The sequence below is a fragment of the Dromaius novaehollandiae genome, chromosome 22, assembly GCF_036370855.1.
Source record: "Dromaius novaehollandiae isolate bDroNov1 chromosome 22, bDroNov1.hap1, whole genome shotgun sequence".
NCBI classification, from domain to species: domain Eukaryota; kingdom Metazoa; phylum Chordata; class Aves; order Casuariiformes; family Dromaiidae; genus Dromaius; species Dromaius novaehollandiae.
In genome coordinates this window covers 7825944-7849640 of record NC_088119.1, presented here as the reverse complement: position 1 = coordinate 7849640, position 23697 = coordinate 7825944, and the positions used below count along the sequence as shown (strand labels likewise).

Sequence of the window (23697 nt, the reverse complement as noted above, 5' to 3'; positions counted from 1 at the left end):
GGCGGCATCACCTGCAAATATTTGCAAGCCGAAGCCCCCCCGGAGAGACGATTGCTTCACAGGGAGGCTTAGCCGAAAGGAGGGAGAAAAAAGCCCTGGTGCCGCCCGGCCATCGCCCCGCCAGCAGCCCCGTCCCCTCCTCCTTTTCCGCGCTCGGGCCTCGAGCGGGACCCCCAGCCGCGCGGCTTCGAGGGCGATCACCTCCCTCGCGGCGGCTCCTTCCCCGTCCCCGGAGCGGCAGCGGTGAGTGGTCGGGGTGCCGGGGGGGGGTGGAGGGACGCGTCCCCCCCCCGATGCCGCCCTGGCAGCACCCGCCGTGGCCCCGGGCAGGCGGCGTTCGCAGCGAGCGCTAATGGCATCAACCAATTCCCGTAACCCGGTTATCCGGCCTGATCCGATCAAGGCGGCTGGGAACAAAGTGGCACCTGCTCTTCATCAATCCCCCCCCCACCTCCGCAGCCACCGCCATGGGGGGGGACATGCGTCCCCAGGAGCCACCGCTTCGGTCCCCACACCCGGAGGAGCCTTGCTGGCCCCTGCACGCTGCTTTTATTAAAAAAAAGCCGTAAAAAGCCGGGGGGAGGGGGGGGTCCCCTGTGTGCACCCCATCCTCGGATTCGCATTTTCGGGATGGAGGAGGGATGGGGAAGGAGGGAGGGGGAAGCCGGGCCGGGAGCCACCTCTGCGGCGGCGCTGGGCGGACCAGGAAGCGGCCGGGCGCGGTGGCAGGTGAGGGCGGAGCGGCGGCCGCCGGCTCCGGGCCTCGGCGGGGGGGGGGGAGGCCGGGCTGGGGGGGCCACGCCGCCGCCTTGACCCCGCTGCTCGTCTCCGTGTCGCCCGCAGGCCTTCCTCCGCCACCGCCACCGCCACCGCCGCCGCCGGGCCATGGAGGGCGGCACGTCGCGGCCCGCCGGCCCGCCGGGGCTCTCGGCCTACGTGGCCCTGTCGCAGGCGCTGGGCCTGGCGGCCGTGGCGGCCACCGGCGCCTGGCTGGGCCGCTACCGGGGCGGCGTGGCCTGGGCCGGCGCCCTGCGCCTCAACGTGCACCCGCTCTGCATGGTCGTGGGCATGGTCTTCCTCCAGGGCGACGGTGAGCGGCGCTGCGCTGGCCTCCGGTCACAAACCCCGCGGCCTTCAAAGCACCCGGGGGGGCGGAATTGAAGTGAATTCAATTTGGGAGCTGCCCCCCCCCCCGGCAGCCTCGTGCCCCGCTCAGCCGCCCCCCCTCTCCGCAGCTCTCCTGGTCTACCGGGTCTTGAGGAAGGAGGCCAAGCGCTCCACCAAGGTGCTGCACGCGCTGCTCCACGGCTCCGCGCTGCTGGTGGCCCTCGTGGGTGAGCGCCGGCGCGGCCCCCCCCCGTCCCGCCTGCCCCGGGGGGGTCGGGGCCGGCCCTAACGCGTCCCCGGCTCCTCTCCGCAGGCATCGCCGCCGTCTTCGAGGCGCACGGCGAGAAGGGCATCGCCCACGGGTACAGCCTGCACAGCTGGTGCGGCCTGGCCGCCCTGGTGCTCTACGTCGTGCAGGTGAGGGACGGCGCCCGGGGGGGGCCGGGGGGGCTGGGGCGGGCCGGGCGCTGATGCCCCCGCCGCCCCCTCGTCCCCTCCAGTGGCTGCTGGGCTTCGGGTTCTTCCTCTTCCCCGGGGCGGCCTTCGCGCTGCGCGGCCGCTACAAGCCGCTGCACGTCTTCGGCGGCGTCGCCCTGCTCGTGCTCTCGCTGGCCGCCTGCCTGCTGGGCATCACCGAGATGCTGCTCTTCAACATCAGGTGGGTGCCCGGGTGGGTGGGTGGGCGGTGGGGTACCCCCGTGCCCGGCCCCGGCCCGGCTCCCGTGTCACAGCGCTGGGACGCGGCTGGGGCCGCCACCGCCTGCCCCCGGCCGGGGACGGGCACTGCTGGTGGGGGACAGCATGCAGCTGGCTGGGGAGACAGCACATCTGGCCAAGGAAAGGGCACAGCTGGTGGGGACAGGGCACAGCTGGTGGGGATAGGACACAGGTGGCTGGGAAAAGGGCACAGCTGGCCAAGGGCACGGCACAGCTGGCCAAGGTAAAGGCACGGCTTCCTAGGCACAGCTGGGGACAAAGCACATCTGGCCGAGGAAAGGGCATAACTGGCCAGGAGCAGGGCACAGCTGGTGGGGACAGGACACAATGGGATGGGGACAGGACACAGCTGGCTGGGGCAGGGCACAGCTGGCCGGAGGATGCAGCAGGCTGGCTGTAGCCAAGGCACCAGTACTGTGCCACCCATTTTCCCTAGGATCAGGAGTTTCCTCCCCAAAACCAGCCCCACCTCTTGCACTCATCTAGGGGAAAGGGACCGCATCCAGGGCTCCAGCCCGGTCACCCCCAGGACAGGGGTGTCCCCTCAGCAGCCCCCTCTGTGCCCCCAGGGACTCCTACAGCCAGTTTGCGCCCGAGGGTGTCCTGGCCAACACCCTGGGGCTGCTGCTGGTGGCCTTCGGGCTGGTGGTGGGCTACATCCTGACGCGCGACGACTGGAAGCGCCCGCCGCTGCCCGAGGAGCTGGCCCTCTCCATGGACTTCAAGACCCTCACGGAGGGCGAGAGCCCCAGCGGCAGCCAGTGATGCCCCCAGCCCCCCCGGTCCCCGGGCACGTGGGCGCCTCGTCGCGTGTGGTCGTCGCTGTCGGATCCTACCTGCGTAGCCCAGCTCCGGTCCCCGGCGCCGGGAAGAGCCTTTGCACGGGGCTCTGTCGGGCTCGGGGCCCACGGGGGCAGCTGGGGAAGGACACGCTTGTTGGTGTGATGCTGGCCATAGGGCGCAGCATCACTTGGTCTTATTCCTCCTTTGCTCTGGCCCGTCGCAGCCCGGCTTTGCAGCGCCAGTGAACCCTCCCTGCCCAGGGGAAGAGCCGCTCCCCGGGGAAATGCCGGGGCTGGATCCTCCCCTGCCACGGGCATCGCTCCGTAGCAGTCTGGTCCTTACCTGGCAGCCCTGGTCCTACCTCCCAGTCCTACCTCCCAGCCCTACCTCCCAGCCCCGGTCCTACCTCCCAGCCCTGCTGGCACCCTGTTTGCACAGCGTTGGATCCGTCAGCGGCTTTTTCCTGAAAAAACCCGTTCTCCTTTCAGGGTGACTCAGGTTGAGTCACCTGCCCCACTGGGACAGCGGCTCCCGGCCGCCTTCCCTTGTCCCCGCTTGTCGGCACATTCGCTAGGCTCATCTGCATCTTACGCTTCCCGAAATCGTGCCAAAGGACTGCTCTGCTGATGGAAACCACAGGCCGGGCTGTCCCCGAGGGGATTTTCCCTGCTGCAGGTCCCTGCAGTCCAAGGCCCAGGAGAAGCCGGGCTCCGAGCTGAGCCTGCAGAGAGCCCTGGCCCCTGCGGGAAACGTGCCTCAAAAAAAGAAAAAAAAAAAAAAAAAAAAAAAAAAAGCAACTGCCATGGTCCATTCGTGTTTCTTTATGCCAAAGAGCAGATCCGATGTTTACAATTGCCAGGATTTTCTACTCGTTATTTTTAACCCACCTCATTCAAGCAGCCGCGTGTCAGGGCTGCTGCTCCCGACAGGGCTCCCCGGGCGGCTCAAAGCACTAAAAAACGGGCTGCGCAACGGTGATGCCTTAACGCTTGAGATGGTTTGTCCTCCTGTGCCATGTATCGTCTGCTTCGTGGATGCTCCTGACCTAATAAATATTTGCAGCTAACTTGGCCCTCCTCCTGTTTCAAAACACCCCAAAGCGCAAGATTTTCTCGCGCCTCCGCCGCTCGCAGCCGCCCCGTTCGTCCCCGCTGGGTTTCTCCAGTGTGGGCTCTGTTAGAAAAGACTCAATCCTAAAGAAAAGGATTTTTTGGCGCTGCAAAATACTTGGTGCTGGGAAGTAAACTCGGCGTTTCGCCCGTCTCGGACCTGCCGCGCTTCGCCCGCCGCGAGCCGCTTCCCGCGCTCGGCGTCCCCCTTCCTCCCGAACCCGCGTCCCCGCACTCAGCGACAGCCCAAATCCAGTCGCCTCGTGCACCGTCCTGTTAAAGCATTTATTTTGATTTCTGCACAGCCATGCCAAGGAGCCACGGAGCGCCCCTTCCTCCCCTTGGGGCTGCAGCGCGGGGAAAAACCAGTCCAGGCTCTGTTCCCAAGTGTTAACCATTTATAAATAAGTACATTTTTTCATACATACAGTTTTCATTGTACAGATTACAATCTGTATACAGGGGGGTGGGGGGAAATGCATTCTTTTGGAACTTTTCACATCTATCTCACAGCTCACATGTACAGACAAGAAAACTCTGCTCAAGCAAATACAGCAAAGGAAAAAATATGTTGTCTTCTTTCCTTATACGTGAGAGGCGAAGGCCTCCGCTGGGTGCAGGGGTTGCTCCTCCCGCTGCGCAACGTCACGACTGTGTGGTGTTCGATATATCAGTAGAGAGAACAGAACATGCATTGGATAATATACTGTACAGAGAAAGTCCTTTACATCGGAATTATAGAAAAGCTAAAGGAAAATTAAGTGTCTCAAAGGTCTTCCCAGCAAGTGTCTTGAAGGATGGCAACCGGGGAATAGTACAAAGCACAGAGTGGATATGCTGTACATATTTGCACTGACTCGGATCCTCGCGGACGTGAAGACAGAACAGAGACAAAACGCCGTTATGTGACACTATGGGAAAGAAAACGCTCGACAGAAATGACACCTGCAGCGCTGGAAGAGTCCACGGCCGGCTCTTGAGTCAGCGGTGTATTAACGAAATGGACTTAACGCACACGGTGCTGCTCTGAGCTCGCTAACGGTGCCCGGCGGATCAGTGCACATCGAGGCGGGCTGAGGGTAAGGGACCGACCGCCCTGGGCCTGAGGCTTCTCCCCCCGCGCCCCCGGCCGCCCCGAGCCCCGCGGCCAGAGTCCTCGCCGAGCCGCCCTCGCCCCGCCGGCTCCCGGGGACCGCGACAGCTACGAGACGGGCGGGCGGAAAGGATACGGCGGGCGTGCTGGGCGTCCGTCCGCTGCGGCGAGCGCGTTGGGCTCCGCGTTTTCCCTCGGGGAGATCGGCAGCGGTTCCGGCGAGATGCAGCCGCGGGCGGGAGCCGGGACGCGAACGGATCGTGCTAAATGATTGAGCCCTTAGTGGTTTGTGTTAGAAAAAGAGTTTGATCGAACGCAAAATCCAGCCGGTGTCCAAACGACGCGGAGAAAAAGCAGACCGACCTCCACCGTTGTGCTTGTGTCCAAGCGTGCCCCGGCGGCCGCGGCTCGCGTGCCGGGGGCAGCAGCTCTCGCCCTAAGCCCTTGTTTCAACGCGAATCCCGGGAGACGAGCTGCTCCGCTTCCCCAAGGCCAAATCCAAGCGGGAGCCGCAGAGCGTGCGGCGGAGCCCGAGGACCCGCCGCGGCGGCGGGCTCCTCTAGATAAGGCGTAGCTGGCACTTCGGTTTGAGCTCCACTTCTCCTGGCTCTACCCTGAATAATCTTTGTACTGGGGGGACTGAATCACGGCAAAATTTGGTAGCCACCCTGGTGCGGGACCTCACCCAGCTATGGCTTCGGCGGTTGTTTAGAGGCGCGCAGCGATGGTTGCACTAGCTAAGCAGTTTTCTTTACAGCCATGAAAGAAAAAAAAGGGGGGAAAAAAAGGTTGGTGCTCAGATGAACCCACGTGCAGGCAGCAGCCGCCCGGCTCCGCGGGAGACCCCCGCTGAGGGCTCCCCCCCCAGAGCCCTGCCTCGCCTAAGCGCTTCAGCAGCCACGAAAACCCTTTTCAAAGCCCGTCAATGCCATTCCTGACCTGGCCGGGAAGGGACGGAGCCGCACGCCGAGCCGCCTCCGCTCTCCCGGGCCTGGGGGGTCCTTCCAGCCCGGGAAAGAAAGGAGGAACGGGCGACGCCACCGCGGCAGACACCGATGCCCGAGGCTGGCGGAGAGGGTCCGGCTTTGCCCGGCCAACGCCACCGAGCAGAGTGCGAGGGACATCTGCTGGGTGCTTCGCTTAAATACAGGTATCTGCCCAGGCATCGCCCGCCGCACCGGTCCCGACAACCAAATTCGGGGTAGGAGGGTTTCAAGGTTATCGAGAGTCGGGTTTCCTCCTAGCAGCGAGCAAAACGGGGGTTCGCCAGCTGCAGCGCCGCGGCGGGGACGGAGGCACTGGCAGCCGCGTCCCGAATCTTAGCTCTGCCGCGAGGCTACGCGTGGACCTGCCGGCTGCAACCCGTCCCGCGCGGCCAAGCCGCTAAGCGAAATCGGTCTCTGGCTCCATCGAGCGCAACAGCACACATCACCATCGGGCTACACGCGACAGCAAACACCAAGCGACCTCTGCTTTATTTTTTCCCGGCCATGCCAAACGCTAACCGTGCCCCGGAGGACGCGCAGGCTGGTTCGAAGGGCGGCTTTGCGAGGGAGAGGGGCCTTCCTTGCCGAGCCGGTGACAACCGTAACCACGGGGCCTCAGCTGTCCCTAAGAAAATTGCTGGGGAAGCGCTTCAAAATCACTGCAAATAATCCTGTATTTAAAAATTACTCAATCTGCTGATGCTTATATACAAGAGTCAGTTCTTGTGCTATAAATGTTATGGTTCATTGCTTCGTTTCTTTTCTTTTTTTCTTCTTTTTTTTGAAAAATACACTAAGAGACAAGAGCTGTTTTGCTATTTTCTAATGAAGACACTACTCACGCTTAAATATCCAGTATTTATCATAGTAACAAATCCAAACAGTAAAGTGCACCCATTTACAGAGAGAACAGATGGTAAACCATTAGTGCAAGAATCCCGTGAAAATGCGACACGTGGTAGCGTGAAAACCCTGCACGCCGCAGTAGTTAAGCGCTGCTTCATCTCGGCATCTGCGTTAAAGCGTGAGCTGTTCTGCGGTTTTCCCTTCGGACACCTTCCCAAGCCCAAAGCTGCTGCCAGGGGACGTGTCTGCAGGGCGGCGAGGAGCAAAGCCAAGCCCAGGCAGCTCTTACCGCGGTGCTCTCCTTGACAAGGCTCATCCCGCCTGCATCTACGCCTTGCGGCCGCGGCCTGTCTCACTTAACCTTATAAAATAGGACCGGGGCAAATTGGGTTATTTTTGCCTTTCAAAGAAGCAACTAAAGGTGGAAAGTCCACTCACTCGTTCGGGAAAGCTGAGGGATGGGAGGCTTTGAACGAAACCATTGCTCCGGACCCACGGATAGGCAGGGGCTAGCTAGGTGCGCTGTACGCGGCGGCGAAGACATCAGTTATTCCTCATAAAGCAGAACACGCTACTTAAAAAAGAGAGGAAGCAAAAAAACCCCCGTCACATCCCTTTCGAGAAGAGCAATAGCGCATGCACCTGCCTGCTTCCTCGCAGCCGCTGAGGCCTGAAGTCACCGCGGAGGCTCCAGTTTACCACCCGCTTCGCACATCCCTGCAAAAAAGCGAAGGGTCAGAACCACGTTGCACCTCGAGAGAGAAAACGCCGACCCCAATGCAACTACTGGCACGGACAAATATAAAAAAGAGCCAAAAGAGCACGAAAATCTCCAAAGCCCACAGAGGCAAAACGCCCCCCCAAATACCTCCAACGTGTCTATGAGACACAAGCCGCCACCGCCGCCGTCCCGAGGTTACGCGCGTCCCGGTTTGGTCTGAGCGAATTAGGCAGCGGGATTGCGACGAGATGCGCCGAGCCGCACGCAAAAAAGGAAAAAAGCTCAAAGCCAGGGTTTGCTCAGAGTTTCAGGCCAAATCCTTAGCTGGTGTAAATCGATGTAGCTGCACTGAAGTCCCGCGGGGGAGATGCTCGTTCACACTCGCCGAGGCTGGGCCCTTCGATTCGGTTTGCTAAGTCTTTTGATCTACAGCTAGATTCGCGTAGCCCTTTGGAAACACTGGAAAACACCATCCTCCTGCTCGGGACTAAACCCCTTCTGCTCTTAAGGGTTGATATGAACGGGACTCAGCGTTGGGCAACAGGCACTATTTTGCTTTAAAACAAGCTACAGGATTAACGCTCTCCCCCCCCCGGTGCATCCGACCATTTGCCCTTGGCAACTGAAAAAGGCAGATTACAGAACGCAACCAGTAACAAACGAAGCATCTGTAAAGACAGTCCCGTCACCCCCCCCCAAAATCCCAGAGAATAATGGAAAAACTCCGTAAAAAGGTTTTTGGAAGTGTCCCCTGCTTTTCACGCTGTCTCGACGTGATTGGCATTTGCTTAAAAAAAGGAAAAAAACAAACAAACAAAAAAACCCAAAAATGTCCTGAAACAGACTGCATAAATAAATTATAAATATCTCTTTTTTAACTACAGGTCCTTAAAGAGCAAAACATCGTCTCTAGCATTTACAGGTGAGGAACACGGCAATCGCTTTCCCAAATTACAGGAGCAGATCTTGCAGCTCTAAGAAAACGGCCGCCTCCCTTAGAGGAGCGCGGCCCCCCACGGCCCGGGGGCCGGGAGCGGGCGCGAGCAGGAGGGACGTGATGCCGCGGGGCTGCGGTTGCAGGAGGACCTCGCTAATGCGTCTCCTCGGACCCATCCTGCCTCCTCTCGCGTTACGCATCCCCATCCAAAAAAAAACCTGCCACCAACAAAAAAGCTGCAGTTTTCCTCCTTGAATACGATTTCCTATTCGGATTTTTTTTTTCTTTCCTTGTGAGCAAAAAAAACGAACGAAAACCCCAACATTAAACCGTCCTGGTGAAAGCGTGGTGGTGCGTGTGAGGTGCAGTCATCTGCTAACGGTGTGAAGAAGCAGCTGTTGCGATCCCAGTTCACAGAACGCACGAGACTTTTCTAGCCAAATCCCTTGGCTGCTCAATATGCACACGAAGGGCCAACTTCAATCCCTCCGAAAACTCGTAAAACGCCCCAGAGTAAATCCGCGCTGGGGCACTTGGAACGTAGCTCGCAAAGTAGCAAAGCATCCTGTGATCCCCACCCCTTCTGGCAGATGACACCGCTAACGCATGAACAGCTACAATTCAGATTAAAATCCTACCAGCCAGACCAAGCAGGAGGGTTATTGTGCATAGCTACTTCGTATTAAAAACAGATCATGCCCTGCTCCCTGGGGGTAATTAGCTCTTACTGGGCAAAGCGAGTGGCACGGGGAACCTGCAGATCCAACCTCTGAAAAGGCTCCTGCGATCCCTGCTCTATTCCCACCAGGAATTTTCATCGGAATTGTGTAAGAGCTCATTGAGACAAAAGAAACTAATTTAAAGCGAACGTGATTGTCTCTTGAAAGGAGCTGGTTACCTCCCACTGCGTAGGGGATGTTTCTCGCCTACCCCACACCATGTACTAAAATATCCTGGTTGACAGCTGAAAACTGTGAGGGAACTTGGTCTGAATTGGGCAAATGGTACTGGCTCGTCTGATGTTGGCTTCACAGTCAGCTGGGTAACAAAAGGGCTGGAGCACGTGCATGGCTGTCTGACCACCACACAGAAAGTACCGGAGAAACTTGGTCATGTAGCTACCAAAGAGAAATAAAAATAAGAATATGCATGGAAATCAAGCTTGAAAGTGTGTGCTGAAAACATAAGGGTCTTACTCCAACAAGCGTCTTTTACACATTAGACTCCACAAATGGTCTCTTTGGTTTGATTGGGGATGTCTGCCCTTGTCTAGAGTCCCTGGAGAGCTGCCTGTACAGGTTGTCCTGGTAGGCCTGTGCAACAGGCAGTGTCCTAGCCACCTTAACATCTGGATAGGAGGAGGCTTGGGTGACTCTCTCCAAGAGGTCTCCCCGGGACCCATTAGCTAGCATCCCATGGGGGCTGTAATAGTCTTCCTCTAGCAAATGGCCGTTCTGTGCATTGTTGGTTTTGTTATAAAAGGCAATGTTGCTGATCGAAGAAGGCGGGCTAAATGATTCTGGCTGGGGGAGGTTGCCAGGAGACGTAGGACTAATAACGGTATCCACTGATGACACAGCCCAGGTCCGGTTCTGTTGATGGAGATGAGGGTACTGCTGAGTCCGAGCGGTTTTATCTATGATTCCCATGAACGGCGTGGTCCTGGAACGGGCTGGCTCGCTGGGGTAACCCCCCTGAGTTGGAGAGACTGGAGAAAGTTCATCACACGATCTGTCATAAGCTGGCTTGAGAGGAATCTCCATTTGCTGAATAGAAGCAGAAGGGCGAAAGTTGGGCGTCAGGTTGGAGGTGGATGAAATGCTATTGCTGGAAGGAGAGAATCTGAGGCCAACACTCTGAGAATGAAGCAGTGGTCTTGGAGTTGGCGGGTGAGGCTTTATTTCACTGGGATTAACTGTAATGGGCCTTCTTATGAGATGAGACACATCTGGAGAGCCGAGCTGGCCGGAGGGGAGGGAAGAACGTTCCAGATCAAGCTTCGAGTGACAGACTGGATAATAGGAAGCTGACTGACTTCGTCCAATCTGAGGCGTCTGGCTGTATCTCATCCCACCCCTGTACGCGGAGGAAGGCCTCTGTGGAAGATCTTCTTTAGCCAGACCTCCGTGCTGACAAATTGCTCCCGCGCTGAGACTTGCCTGAACGTGCTGCACCGGCCTACTGTCACCTACGATTCCACCGATTGAGCCTTGATAGACCAACCTACTCTGACTAACCCCTATCTCCCCTGCTGCCGACTGGTATTTGCTGGCCATCGAGTGGGCAACTTGGCTGTAAGCACCCGTTGGAATTACAGTGCTCGAATGCACTGCAGAGCTGGGCTGGTTGCTTCTGACGATCTGCGCCTTGGCTGGCTGCAGCCTCAGCCCTTGCTGGGGCACCGCAACGGGAAGCTGGGGCATCTGGAAAGACCGCTGCGTCATTTTGGATAGCGGAGACTTTGGTCTACCGGGGAGTTGGCTGACACCGCTAGGTTCTTGCTGATAACGAACTGGGGAACCAGACTGCGACCTATAAACACTCATGCTTTCCGCAGGGGGGCTGGCGCGATACTGAGGACCTCTGCGAAGAGGGGAAGGTGGTGGACTTTGATATTCTTTCCCTTGACTTCCAACGGGAGGTGGACTGAAGCGGTAAGAGGAGCCCTGGTGAGCAGGGGAAGTGTGCGGAGGACTAGGTCTATAATGAGAGTTCTGGTGCGTCGGAGACAGAGCAGGAGATGTAGACTGGTATCCTTGCCTGGTTGGCGAACCCACTGAACTATTGGACCTGAAGTCAAAGACCTGATGAGAGCCAAGAGGCGAGCCAGAAATATAGGCCGAGTCCCTGTGAGCTGGGGAGGGCGGTGGGCTCTGGATGATGGGCAGCCCTTGGTTTGGCCTTGACTCCGTCTGCAAGCCAATGGAAACGTTTTCTACATCCTGCTCGAGGTATTCCTCCTCAAAGATGTCTTGCACGGAATAGAGCTCTTCATGCTGGGCTTCAGGTTCGGGCTCCACCGGGAGCGGTTGCTGCTGCTGCTGCTGCACCTGCCTGCACTCCTCCTCCACTCGCATCAGCAGCCGCTGAATCTCACGGTTGTTCGGACACAGCTTGATGGCCTCGTTCAGGTCCTCCAGGGCTGCTGAAAACTGCCTGCTTGACAAAGGGACAGAAACGAGAACTGAAATTACTCTGGATGTGAACGGAGCCGTTCTCGGAGGCTAGCGAGTGCTAAGTGGCTGGTCCGTCTTACTGAGGGAAAAGGCTGTGGTGCTACAGCTGGCCGCGTCTCTCGAACTCTGCCTCGTGTGCCTCCCTCGGGTTTATTTTATACGGACGGAAGGAAAACACTGCCAGCCGTTCTGGGGAAGAGGGGAACACGCTCCCGGGATGGCACAGCCCAGACTAGCAGAAACGCCTGCCCTCTGCAGTGTGCGCTACAGGCTAATTAAATTACTCCTCACAGCACCACCATGAGCTTTTTTTTCCCCTCGATATGAGTGAAGAGGAAACCAAAGCACAGGTAGCCAAGAGCCAAGCTCCCCATCGCTGCAAACAAGTACAGCTTTGATGGAGCTGCATCTGCTTACATCAGTGAAAATTTAACTGCGCCTGCCTGATGCCAAGACCACCCAGCGGCAGGGCTGGCTCCGCAGCTTGGGGGTTCCCGTGGGTCAGCACTGGAGGCCAGGCTGTCTCTCCCGTCCTGCACCGGATTCGCCTAACCCCTTCCAAGGAGGAACGGAGCCCCGTTAGCAAGCCTGCAGGCCCCCAGGGCAGGGGCTCTGCAGCTGCAAGGCCTGGGAGGAGTAAAAGGGAGGTGGGGATGCAGGGAAGTGGGTTGTCATTTACAGGGTCACTGTTCGCTTTTGAGCAAAACGATCTATTTTAGCATGATTGCGAGCTGGGGGATGATCCCCACCCTGGACTGAACGTGCAAACACCCCAGTTCACTGCCCTGCCATAGAGAAAGAAATTCTCCAGCACCTCCCAACACCAACCTCTGCTTTGGCAAGACCCATTCGAAACCAGGTGCAAGAAGGAAAAGTGTTTTTGCCCGGACCGTGCTGACCTTAGGGGTGCTGCTGTGCACAAAATAGGGAGATCAATGAGAAAAGCCAAAGTGACGACGGTTTCTATTGGAGAGACTAGGGGAGACAAGGACGCCTGTATGTGGGGGAGGCTGATACCATCTGGAAAGCAACCGAGTTCTTACACTTCCTTAAAAGCATTCTTGAAACAGTGGAGAGCAAAACCAATAAAGGAAAGGTATAAAGTCAGCGTGGTTCAGCTAGCAGGACTTCTCTCCAGAACAGGAGGTCACGGCCTCACCTCCCACATCAAGACCTGGCTGGACCAGGCAGTGCAGCATCAGCTAGCCGGGAGCCCAGCTACACACACCATCTCTAGGATGGAAGGTCAAACTGTGGTGCTGTCTACCGAGCCCTGACGTTTACACAGGTGGACTTTACAGACCACTGGCTCTGGTGATTCTCTGCACTGCCATGCAAGACACTGTGGCTCCAATTTAAAACTGAGATTCATGCAATGACAGCATGACCAGCCCTTGAGCGTACGACTCAAAAGCAAGCCCTCCTGCTCATTTAGGAATGGCATTGATAGGTTTTGAAAAGAATCTAATCTTGCATCTTTTTAGTCTTCCGGGAGGTTAACAAGGGGATCCTCCGGGCTCCATCCGAGATGCACCGAGATCCCTGCACTGCTTCTCTCTAATAGTTGGTTTGAGCGCTCTGGGCACAAGCTCTGGCTGAAAGCAAAATAGCTCGCATTTGCCTGCACAGTCACTGCACAACTAGTCCTCAGTTTCTGCCTTGCAAGAAGTGCTGTAGGACAGGGAGATTCATAGATTTTAAGGCCAGAAGAGACCACTGTGATGAATAGGAGTCTGCCCTCTTGCATAACACAGGCCACAGGACTTCCATGAATCACACTTTGCTTCAAGTCCAAGCTGTGGTTGAACTAAAGTGTATTTTTTTGGAGAATACCCAATCTGTGCGTAAAGATTTCCCGTGTAGTAAGGTGTTCATACAAAGTTCAACTAAGATGAACTTCTCAAAACACTTGCCTTCAGCTGTGCTCCAGAAATTACCAAATGAGGGAGGGTATTACTTTGGAGTTTGAGTTTTTTGTAACCACATTAACGCATGTTCCTTTGCCATTTCTTCACATGGGGACACTTGCACGGTTTTGCACGGTGAATGCCTACATCGGTGTGGCCAGGCTCGAAGAGAACAGCCCCTCTCACTTTTCTCTCTCTCTCTCCTCACCTGCTGCTGCGTTTGGCCCTTGCTCTTGCATAGTAAGCTTCATAAGATTTCGGTTTCAGCTCCAGTGCTTTAGTAGCAAATTCCTCCGCCATTCCAAAATCCTGTCATTACAATAGGTGGGTAGATAAGTAATTGAATAGATATAAATATAAAAATATATACAATTTGGGAAGAAAACAAACTTACATGGACAGTTTTTTTTGCATGTAAACTTGGAAAAGTTGATGGTACTGGAATGGTTTACAAGAATCCGACATCATTTATAGCCAGGTAGCTGCAATGGCGTGTCCTGAGACTCAAAGCCCTCTCGTAACGCCAGATGCTGTACCGCATCCACAGGAGGCCAGTTTGCCCTTTACTTCAGACTGGCTCCACTCTCACTGACTGTGTCCCCACCAAGTGCATGCAATCCCTGGCCAATATCCTACAGCCCTGAGGAAACATCTGGTCTCACAGAGGCTGGAATGTGATCTCATGAAGGATTTTTCCACAGTCGAAAGCAATTGGAAACCTTTCCCACGCCCTCTGCTCCCCACTCCGTGACAGCCTGTGAAACACTCTAAAGGGACTGAATAAAATTGCACGTGAAAGAAGGGACTATGGACACCTCGGTAACCACAAAGAGGGCTCCACTGGCAAAGCTCTTACCTGTGCTGCCCGTCACACCCTTCCCTCATCCTTTCCCGCACCTCATTTGGGCCACTTGCTTGGAGGGGGCAGAAGGGGACACTTGCAGAAGGGGACAGCATGGAATGGAGACTGCTTTGGGGACTTTGAGCAGCAGCACCATGAGATCAGACTATCGGCTATGGTTCAAATTCTGCCGTCCACCCTCCCTTGCCCTTGTCCCAAATGCTTCACATACTGCTAAGCGCAGCTGAGCGCCTGCAAAGCAGATCGCTGCCCAGTGCAGGGGCTTTCCTTTGCCAATCGAATGCTCACTGCCTTGGGCTATAATCCTGAGCAGTTCTGGGAGAGAGCACCTAAGAGTACTCCTAATTTGCTCAAACCCTTAGTAAGCATGCTAGAAATGAGGTTTATTAGCACATCATGGCCACTCAGACTGCACTTAGCAGCCCTACATAAGCAAGTTAGGCCATTTGTATCTTAATGAGACCCAAGAGGAGGTTGAGTCTCGGCTAGGGAGTCTGCACGGGAGCTTGCTCGCTGGTTGTCCTGTCTGGGGAAGCTCATGGCGTGAGTCATCGGAGCACACCGAGGAGTCTGCTGCAGGAAGAGATGAACTGCACCCAGGACTCCACTGACTGCACTGACTACAGCTCCCGCAGCGCTAACAGGTGGGAGCTTCTCTGGCAAGGCCTCTGCTGCGGGCTCCCACGTGTAGCTGGGTGCATGCCAGATTAAGTCTCCGAAGCACAAAAGGCCACAGCACAGAGCCTGCTCCTTTCTGTGGTCATTTCAGTCTTATTTTCAGACACGTGACATAACCTGCCATTTTGCAGTTTGGTAAAAATTTGTTTTTGAATACACAAAAGTTTTCGGTATGCAGACTTTCACTTCTGAATCTAAAAGGGAAAATTCGCAAGTCTGGCCTGTAGGCATATACGTTGGTTTATACCTTCAGTAGCAGTTACCGAGGTATTGGCTAACAGACTAAGCTGGGAACACAGTCAGGAGGTAGGTACTTTATGGTCTAATTTGTAGGTGCAAAACCTGCAGGGTAATTACAACTCCCTGAAATTTTCTATCACAATATCTGGGATTCCCCATTAATAGTAAGCCCAAAATTTTGCCCTTAAAGCGCAAGCTTAGCAGAGAGCTGGCTTCTTTAAAGAGAAGGTTCCCATCTTTCCAAGCCCTCTGTTGCTTGCTCGCTAGCATTATGATTTTACTTTCATTGCTTTTCATCTGCCTCCTTCATAGCTTAAAGAAATGAAGGTGTCACAAAATCCCTTCCCTTCCAGTGCAATCTTTGCTGGCGCGCAGCCTTGGCGGAGATTTCACTTTTCAAGTGCCTGGAGACTTTAAGTAGTAGAGGTGAAAAGTCTCTGAACGCACAGAAAGGGGGAGGTGGCACTTGTCTGTTGGAAGAACAAAAATGCTGCAAAAGTTTGTCACTAGATGCTGCTAGATCGGAGCAGGGAGAGTGACAGTGATATGGCAGCTCTGGGAGGAGAGGGAGGATGTGGGGGTGTTTCTGGATGAGTCACTGCCCTGGGGAAGTACTAGCCCCCTAAGCATATGCTCCTTCATTTTAAATTAATTAGTATTCACAGGAGCACATCTCCTGGCTCCTCCCTCACCACTGCCCTAGAAATCTGAAAAATGCCTCCGCCCCCAATTCACATCATCATCAAAAGGGAGTAATAAAAAATTCAAAAAGCTATAAACATAGCGATGAATTTTTAATAGTCAGAAATGAATATTAAATCATTACTTTACTTCTTTTGAATTATAAAATGTCAGTGCTCTGTGAAGGACAACCAGGTTACAGAGAGGAGAGATCTCAGAGGCCGAAGCACAATTACAGGAGAGACACGTCTATATGGACAGGCGGGAAGCCGGCAGCTTGCTCTTAAGGCCATGAAGAGTGGGGAGACTTACGTTCATTTTCCTTCGACATCGGGAGAGGTTGAGAAGGAGCGACACCTTCAGCTCCCGGAAGGTTTTCAGGTCTTCTCCAAACCCTTCCCTGGGGAATTTTTTCAGGGCATACTGGTAGCGCTGGGCAGCCTCCTTCACTTTACCTTTCTAATAGAAGGAGAAGAATGTCAAAATAAATCCCTCCGTTGAGCTTACTTCACTGCGGAGAATTCACTCACCAGCCCCATGAATGTTTTGGGTGGTTAAGGTAAAACGACTTCACTATTTAGCTCTTTTCTAGAAAGGAAAGCCAGAACATTTGATCAAGGGAACAATTCTGGAAATGCAGATGCCTTCTACGAGATGAGTTCTCCCCCGTCACAGAGTCTGCAAGCTACAGCAGGAAACACAGCAGAAACTGTTTTACATTAACTTGATGTAACTCCATCTGTTCTCTGGTTAGATGGGCTTTCGCGCTGGGTTACAAGACGACACACAAACACAACCACTCCGCAGCCTGCCGCTTCTGGAGGACACCTTACACCCTTCCCACAGGAACGTGCAGTCTCAGCAGCCTTTCGGCAGCTCAGGGACCGCTCCTGCACAAGCGCCTTCAACAGCTACGAAGAGCTGGACTTTAGGTGGAGTTCCCGGGGCTTGGAGAAGCCTCGGCGATAGCTAGGATAAACTTAATGGCCTTAATGTGGCTCTGAAGTTGGACAAACGGATTGGGATTCATCTCCCTGGACTTTAGATGTCTAAAAATTAGGTGTCTACACCTAAGCCCGTCAACTGGGTTCCTTTTATAGTTATTGGGACGCAACAGTCACCTTCAAAGGGTGACTCACCCTCGCTATTCTGGGCACCTATTTTTGGGATGGGATGATTTGCGCCCTGAAGGGGAGCAGCCATGGCAGCTAGGGTGAAAGAAAGAGGGCAAAATGGGATCTAGGACACGTGCAATTCATGATGACCCAGACATAAATTTTGCAGCTACTAATAGTAAGCTTTAAAACCTTTTAGACTCAGGTTTCTCAGCTGTATCACGTATCCCTGGCAGATAACTCCAGTTACAATGCCAGCTCTGCATATTTTCTGCCTCACCCTTGGAGGCTAACAGTGAATCATTGTCGTACTTGCACATTTTTTGTGTGTGCGCAAATCTCCAGGTTTTAAAGATCAGCTTAAAATAAACATAGAGCAAGAAAAGCGCTCTAGCTGTAACGGTGGAATGTCCTCTCAGGGGTTTAAGGACATAACATAAAGCCATCTCTGTCCTGACAATCTGTTTCATTATCAAAAGTTTCTTTCACTAGTTTTTCTGGGATATACTATCTCGCTGCCTTGTTTTACAGCAGTGAGCCGGCTAGGTAGTGACAACATTGCCAGATCTGAGGCAATGACATCAGCATTGAGAATCTCCGTAAAACACTTGGGTTCTGGTGTTTTCAAAGAGGAAATGAAGTTTGGCTCAAATCTAGAACGTAGACAGACTTGGCTTTGTTTCAGCCTTATTTTTACAAATTTTGGCAATCAATCCCCCCTCCCCAACCCAACTAACCAAAACCAGTTTGCAACACAAGAAATCCTGCAGGCAGTAGCTTTTACCTCCCATGGATTAAGGGACTGCTCAGTGAGGTATCAAATGAAGAACAAGACCTCATACAGAGTCAGGCTGAAGTTGCATCTTTTCTCTTTCTCCGAAAAACCTCCTCTCACCTTGTAAAACATGTCTCCCTCCTCCATCAGCTTGCTCAACAGGATGATCATGATGTCTGGTTTGGAGGTTGCCATCGCCCATGTTGCTGGACCTGTAGTGTACAGGATGCATGATGGGTAAAAAACTCATACAATGCAAGGGTGGTAGGAAGCTGGGTGGAAAAAATATCCTGGGGTGGGAATTTCTGCTGGAGAGAACAACTTGGAGTGGTCAAAGAGCAGAGCGCTCCAAATTATGGAGCTGACAATTCCTCTTGTACTTAAATTAACGCCGTTTGCGTTGCAACGTCTTTTCTTTGCAGTCTTTAATACTACTGTTACGAATAACCACCGGGTCTCGGAAATGACGGGAGTCACTTCCACAAGAGGGCACTACAGGTTGGAGAACCAGCTGGGGCGGGGAAACCAGTGTGGTCGGGAAATAAAACACGTTTAAGGCAAAATCAAAGTGGTTACATAAAAAGCATTTCTAAATCAAATTCTCCGTAAATGCAACAGGAAATCTACGGTTCGGCCATCCACTTTGTCTTTGGCTCAGTTTGGATTTCAAACTGCACGAGAGGTGAAATACCAGAGTAGGAAATTGGGTAAGCTGGAAAACGTAACGAAAGGAAAGGTCGTGGCTAAGCACTGCTCATGCGGAAGCCGTCTGTCCCTTTGGGGTGGCCACCGGTGCCCGGCTCTGCGCAGGGGAGCGTGGCGTGACGGCCGCATCCAGCCCCGGCGGGCGCGGGGACCCGCCTGCGCAGAGCCAGCGGTCACCTCGAGGCTAACGCTGGGAGGGACGGGTGGCACAAATTTGGGGACAGCTCATTAGTGTGGGTGCAGAATAAGTCAACGGTACTCTATAAGTAGACTCAGCACATTTTGGGGGAAGGAGGTTAGTTTTGGAGTTCAAGTTATTCTCTGCAACAGTCATTTAAAAAATTATTTGAAGGTGAGGTAAATTAAAAGATTAGAGGTGTTGGGGACGCATGCAGGCTAAATCAAACAGGAGAAAGCAAGGCTGACAAAGCTATCAGATCGAGGCTGATGCTGACAGCAATGAGATATACCTCGTGGGCGACTCGGTAACGTCTGACAACCTTCAAAGAAAGGAGAAAACAAAAAGTTGTAGGAGAGAGGGGAAAAAAAAATGGATGAAGGTGAAAAAAAAAAAGAAAGGAAAAAAAAAAAAAGCAGCCGTGAGAGGCAGGCAGCGAAGAAGCCAATGCACCAGCAAAATCCCCTTTCACAGGAAAACGTAACGTGAGCAGCTGTGTGGCGCAGTGCAGGTAACACTAAGATCTGAAAGCATACACAGAGCAGTGAATGCGGCAGCTCACAGCAATGCATGACCACAGTACATCTGTCGACTCGGACTAGTAAAGATAGGAAAAGCATTACCGGAGGAAAGACCTTGCCAAAGAGACAGTTGTTTATTGATTAACTTTGCTAAGTAACACGACAGCAAAAAAATATATATATATATATAATCTCCCCGTTTAATAAATCGAGCAAGGCAGTCATGACTCGCCGGCTGCTTTCGAGGGAGGAAGCAGCCGCCGGGGCTGAGGCTACCTCGGCGTCACATCGGCGCTCTCGAGGAGGCCGGCCCTGCTGCTCGCGAGTCCTGCCTGCGTCCAGAGCCGACGGAGGAGCCTCCCCTGCTCCCTACCTATCTTTGCTCCTTTCTTCAGCAGGGTGACGACGACGGAGGTGTTGCGGCACCCCACGGCCCTGTCGAGGGGGCGCATCCCGCTGTAGTCGACGTGCTCGATCATGGCACCATGGTCCACCAGAAACTGAACCTGCGACGACAAGCCCAAGGGTCAGCTCTGCTCCTGCGCGAGAGCTTCAAAGCACAGCCAGCAAGAGCTTCTGCTGCTGCCCTGCTTGCACCAAGACCATCTCTACAGGGCCTGAGGCTACGTCGGTCTCTCTTGCGTTGCCCTCTGTGAAAGCGCTGGCACGTGTGAGGGTCTAGGGCAGTATCTGCTTAGGGTTACAACCCGAGTTGCACTATTTTGAGAGTTTTAAGCCAACTCCCCTTTCGGTTCTGCACGCGCGACAGGCCACTTACCACCTCTGCGTCGCCATAGAAAGCCGCCAGGTCCAGGGGAGTGCGGCCGTTTTTGTCGGCGTGGTCCGTGGCAGCTCCGTTCTCCACCAGGGACCGCACCACGGAGAGGTGCCCCTTGAGGCAGGCCCAGCTGAGGGCTGTCAGTCCTTCCTTGTCCATCAGAGAAATGGAGGCACCTGGAAGAACAAGGGTTGGTCCACTTCAGAGCTCTTGTTGTACCACACTAATATAACACAACAAACTAACAGCTTAGTGATGGACAGCAACTTATTTTTCAGAGAGCTTGCTCTATATATAATTATTAATCACTTTATTAACATTTCCCCCACTGTGGATCCCACCCTCCATAGCAACTTCAAATCCACGGATGGAAACCGTGGCAAATGAGTTTATTCACACCAAGCTGCAAACTTTTTCGCACTTAGATCCGTAGGCTTTTCTGGCAAACATCATCTGAGCAGCAGGGTGGATTTGACATCCCTCATCTAAGACATCAATTTTTTTTTTTTTTACTGATTTTTATCAAAAACCATTCCAGCCTGTGTAAGTCAGAGATGAACACCATTTTGCTGCTTCAGCAGGTCACTGCATACCAAGGGGATCTAAGTCAATTCAGCTCCACTCATTTAAAAAAGCACATATTTCCTCTCTTCCCTCCCCTCCCCTTTAACCAAATTGACATAATTTCCAGCACTATTTCTCCCTGAACCTAACCCAATATAAATACAGCGCTGCGGGATAAACTACTGCCAACTGCAAGCCAAGGAGAGAGGGACTTGACGTTTTCTTGGATGAAGAAACCGTGCTGCTATACCAACGGGTCAGCATTGCTTCATGTGGCATATGGGCCCGCGTATGAGATTTCAGCAGCAGCATTAGGTGAACGCTCCTTGCCGTGGAGCGAAGACGACTCGCGCTGCTGTGGTGCAGGCAGGGCTCTCGCTCTGGCGTGCTGGAGAGACCCGTAGCAGCTCTGCTCCTCTACAGAGCATCCTACCTGCGGGATGTTCCTGGGATGCATTGCTACTGCAGGATTTTTCTCCTGCAGCTGAACTCCAAAGCGCCCAGCAGATGCTCTTCACCGGCTCCAACACGCTTAGTGAGTGGGGGAGTAACGCGAGTTTCCTAACCCTTCCCATTCATCCAAGCTGGCGTTTCCCTTAGCACACATTACCCAGATGATACCGAACTAATACATCTTCCAGCTTGCCTAACTTTTGTTTGCGGAGGAGTGAAACGCATGAGCATTCGCTTGGGGTAGGTCCAGCAGCTGCAGCAGGGGCTCTGGGCCCAGGCGCGGCATCCTGCCTGCTGGGCGCCAGCGAGGGAGGTGGCAAACGGGCGTCTGGGGCAGCTGGTGTGCCGAGGAGCTCTGCTCATGGCAAGACACCTCAAATGTACAAAAGCAAGATGATGACAACATGAACGCCAACCTCCTGCCAGCCTTCTGCTAATGTTGCCCCACACTACAGACCTGAAACCCTTCTGAAGCTTGGCAAAAGCCCTCTAGATGATACTCCACTAACCCAAGGCTTTTGCTCACCAACGCAAGATAAAGGTTCATTTCATTCATTCTCATTTGTGCCAGCTGCTTGCTTGGAGCCTGCCAAAGTTGTCTCTTGTTTTTTCTCCTTGACTCTTCTGGAGCAGGTAGGAAAGCTCCTACCAAAAAAGGGACGGCTGGAAAGCCACAGCATTCCTCAACCTTCCCACTCTTCCCTGTCCAACAAAGGGGACATGCAAAGACTTCAGGGTACCAATGCAGCAATGCAAGCTGAAGGTCTAAGCAAGCGGACAGCGCAAACTGCTTCAAAAATGCTCCGACGCTGCTTTGTGGCCCGTTGGGCATGACCTCCACAGCAGTGCCGTGCTTCGGGCCCAGCTGGGGCTCCCACCACAAGCTCCACTTGACGCTCTTCACCTGAAGGCATCTTCCATCCCTTCAGGGAGCTTTGACCTACTTAGCGTTAAGGCAGTCAGACATAACACAAACTGATGGGTTTTGAGGGCAAGTGGCTTAAGGCAACATCATGGGACAGATCCCCGCTGCAGTGGGAAAGATTTTGGCTGGGTGAGGCCAGCTAACTTCTGAAAAGGGCTGAGCTGCTGCCTACCCCAAAAAATTAACCGGGTAAAGCTTGCAATCCAGCAAGCATGCCAAAAGGAGCCAGCTAGAAGAAAAGAAAGCCCTTTGATGCTGTTGGAGCATCAGACAGAAGCAAAAAGCAGCCAGGATAGTCTGATAATAAAAACTACAGAGGGCTGGATTTTTGCAGAAAAACAAGATTCAAAGCCAAGGTCTCTCAAAACTGAACGATCACCAAGAATTATTTTGCTCTAACACAGATTCATACGAATATCAAATTTAACTTCTTTGCAACCCAGGAAGTTTAATTCACTGTGCACATGTCCATTACTTCTGGGTATTAGTGAGAACAGGAGGTAACTCTAGAAATTTGGATTTCTAATTGATTGATGACTGCAACTCAGTTAATAAAAAGTGTTTAGAAATACTGTGTTAATCAAGTACAGTCAAAGGAGATTTGCTTTGCAACACACTAATTAATGCTTATGGCTTATGATTCACACTTTGATTTTAATGAAACATTGAACAGGATCGTCAAAGCCATTTTAATTAAAATACACCATATATCACTGTACTCTGCCCAGGCTTGAGCTAGCTTTATAGCATATTTAGAGTGGAGTTTATTAAGCTATTTAGAAGAATGAACCTTTTTAAGTATCTCCTATGAAAGATGATTTCATATTTCTGACCTCTCGGGCGCTCAATGTCCAAAAAGCCAGGGACACATCATGCACATCTGCTGGCTACCCCATAGCCAGGGTCAGATTATCTGCTATTGTCGTCCTCCGCTGACTCAGACTCAAGCAACATGCACAATTCTTAAGTCTGGCAAAAATCACATACTTTAAGCCTTTTACAGAGATTCAAGTCAAGCTGCTAGAGGAGCCACAGCTTGAACATGCAGCAAGGGTTAGAGATTTGAATTTTAGCAAAAATTGACCTTCAGAAAAGAATTAATTGAATTAATTCATGAAAAGCTCATACCTCACCCTGATCTTCGCCCACATCCCTATATCAGTTATAGCACAGAGCAGCAAGGATCCCACTGGCCTGGGGCTCCAGGACAGGCAGGCAATAGAGAACTTGCACTTGGAAGCCTGGTAATTTTTCAGCAAAAAAATATTTTTTACAACTGCTCTATAAAATATTCAAGTATCTCCTATTTTGCCTAAGATGTAATTTCTTATGATATGCAGGAAAGACCTCTTCCTAAACAGGAATCCTACCTGAAATAAAAATATCAAATAACAATGCAGGAACTAAATGCTATTTCTAGCCAAAAAATAATGGAAAACCACCCAAACAGACAAATGAAAAAAACTGGTTATTTGTCAAAAAAAGAAAAAGAAGTATGCAAGGAACTACATAAATAAGAAATCATCACGTTCCCACAGGCTACAGGCAGCTTATTGTTCTGACTCACCTCAAACATGTACATCAGAAATGAGCAAAATTAAAACATGCTCTCGTTGACTGAGTAACTCCTAGCAAAGGAGAGCTACTGGGAACTAAAAGCACAGAGCAAAGCAAAGCCGTGAGTGCAAAACTCAAGATTGCTTCCTCAAAACTTCTGTGTTTTATTCTGCATGTATGTACCAAATCCTTGCCTACATCAGGGCGTTCACCTCCTGCTCATGCCGCTGTCACAAATGTGGGCCACAACCCCAGCCCTAAAAATGGGAGTGTAAAACGTGCC

The 23697-nt window shown here is 53.1% G+C and overlaps 2 protein-coding genes across 5 annotated transcripts in view; one reads left to right on the top strand and one right to left on the bottom strand.

Annotated features, from left to right (window-relative positions):
• Positions 1-785: 785 nt before the first annotated feature.
• Positions 786-3673, top strand: LOC112982796 (transmembrane ascorbate-dependent reductase CYB561). Its single transcript, XM_026099445.2, has 5 exons — positions 786-1090; positions 1236-1334; positions 1421-1524; positions 1608-1765; positions 2394-3673. The coding sequence occupies exons 1-5, from the start codon at positions 886-888 to the stop codon at positions 2587-2589; spliced, it is 762 nt and encodes a 253-aa protein (XP_025955230.2). The 5' UTR covers positions 786-885; the 3' UTR covers positions 2590-3673.
• A 423-nt stretch (positions 3674-4096) lies between these two features.
• TANC2 (tetratricopeptide repeat, ankyrin repeat and coiled-coil containing 2) overlaps positions 4097-23697 on the bottom strand; it is a 278047-nt gene continuing 258446 nt past the window's right edge. For 3 of the 4 annotated variants that reach the window (XM_064524517.1, XM_064524518.1, XM_064524520.1), the window contains 7 exons: positions 19916-20091; positions 19511-19643; positions 18909-18938; positions 17854-17945; positions 16156-16302; positions 13591-13691; positions 4097-11458 (listed from right to left, as the gene is read on the bottom strand). In XM_064524517.1, the coding sequence (XP_064380587.1) occupies positions 9511-11458; positions 13591-13691; positions 16156-16302; positions 17854-17945; positions 18909-18938; positions 19511-19643; positions 19916-20091 (2627 nt within the window). In that variant the 3' untranslated portion in view covers positions 4097-9510. The remainder of the gene's footprint in view (positions 11459-13590; positions 13692-16155; positions 16303-17853; positions 17946-18908; positions 18939-19510; positions 19644-19915; positions 20092-23697) is intronic. The other variant, XM_064524519.1, reaches the window with a different exon arrangement.

Coding starts and splice junctions, on each gene's coding strand:
- LOC112982796 (XM_026099445.2), top strand. CDS start 886: ATGGAGGGCGGCACGTCGCGGCCCGCCGGCCCGCCGGGGCTCTCGGCC. Junction 1,091..1,235: donor GGTCTTCCTCCAGGGCGACG/GTGAGCGGCGCT, acceptor CCCTCTCCGCAG/CTCTCCTGGTCTACCGGGTC. Junction 1,766..2,393: donor ATGCTGCTCTTCAACATCAG/GTGGGTGCCCGG, acceptor CTGTGCCCCCAG/GGACTCCTACAGCCAGTTTG.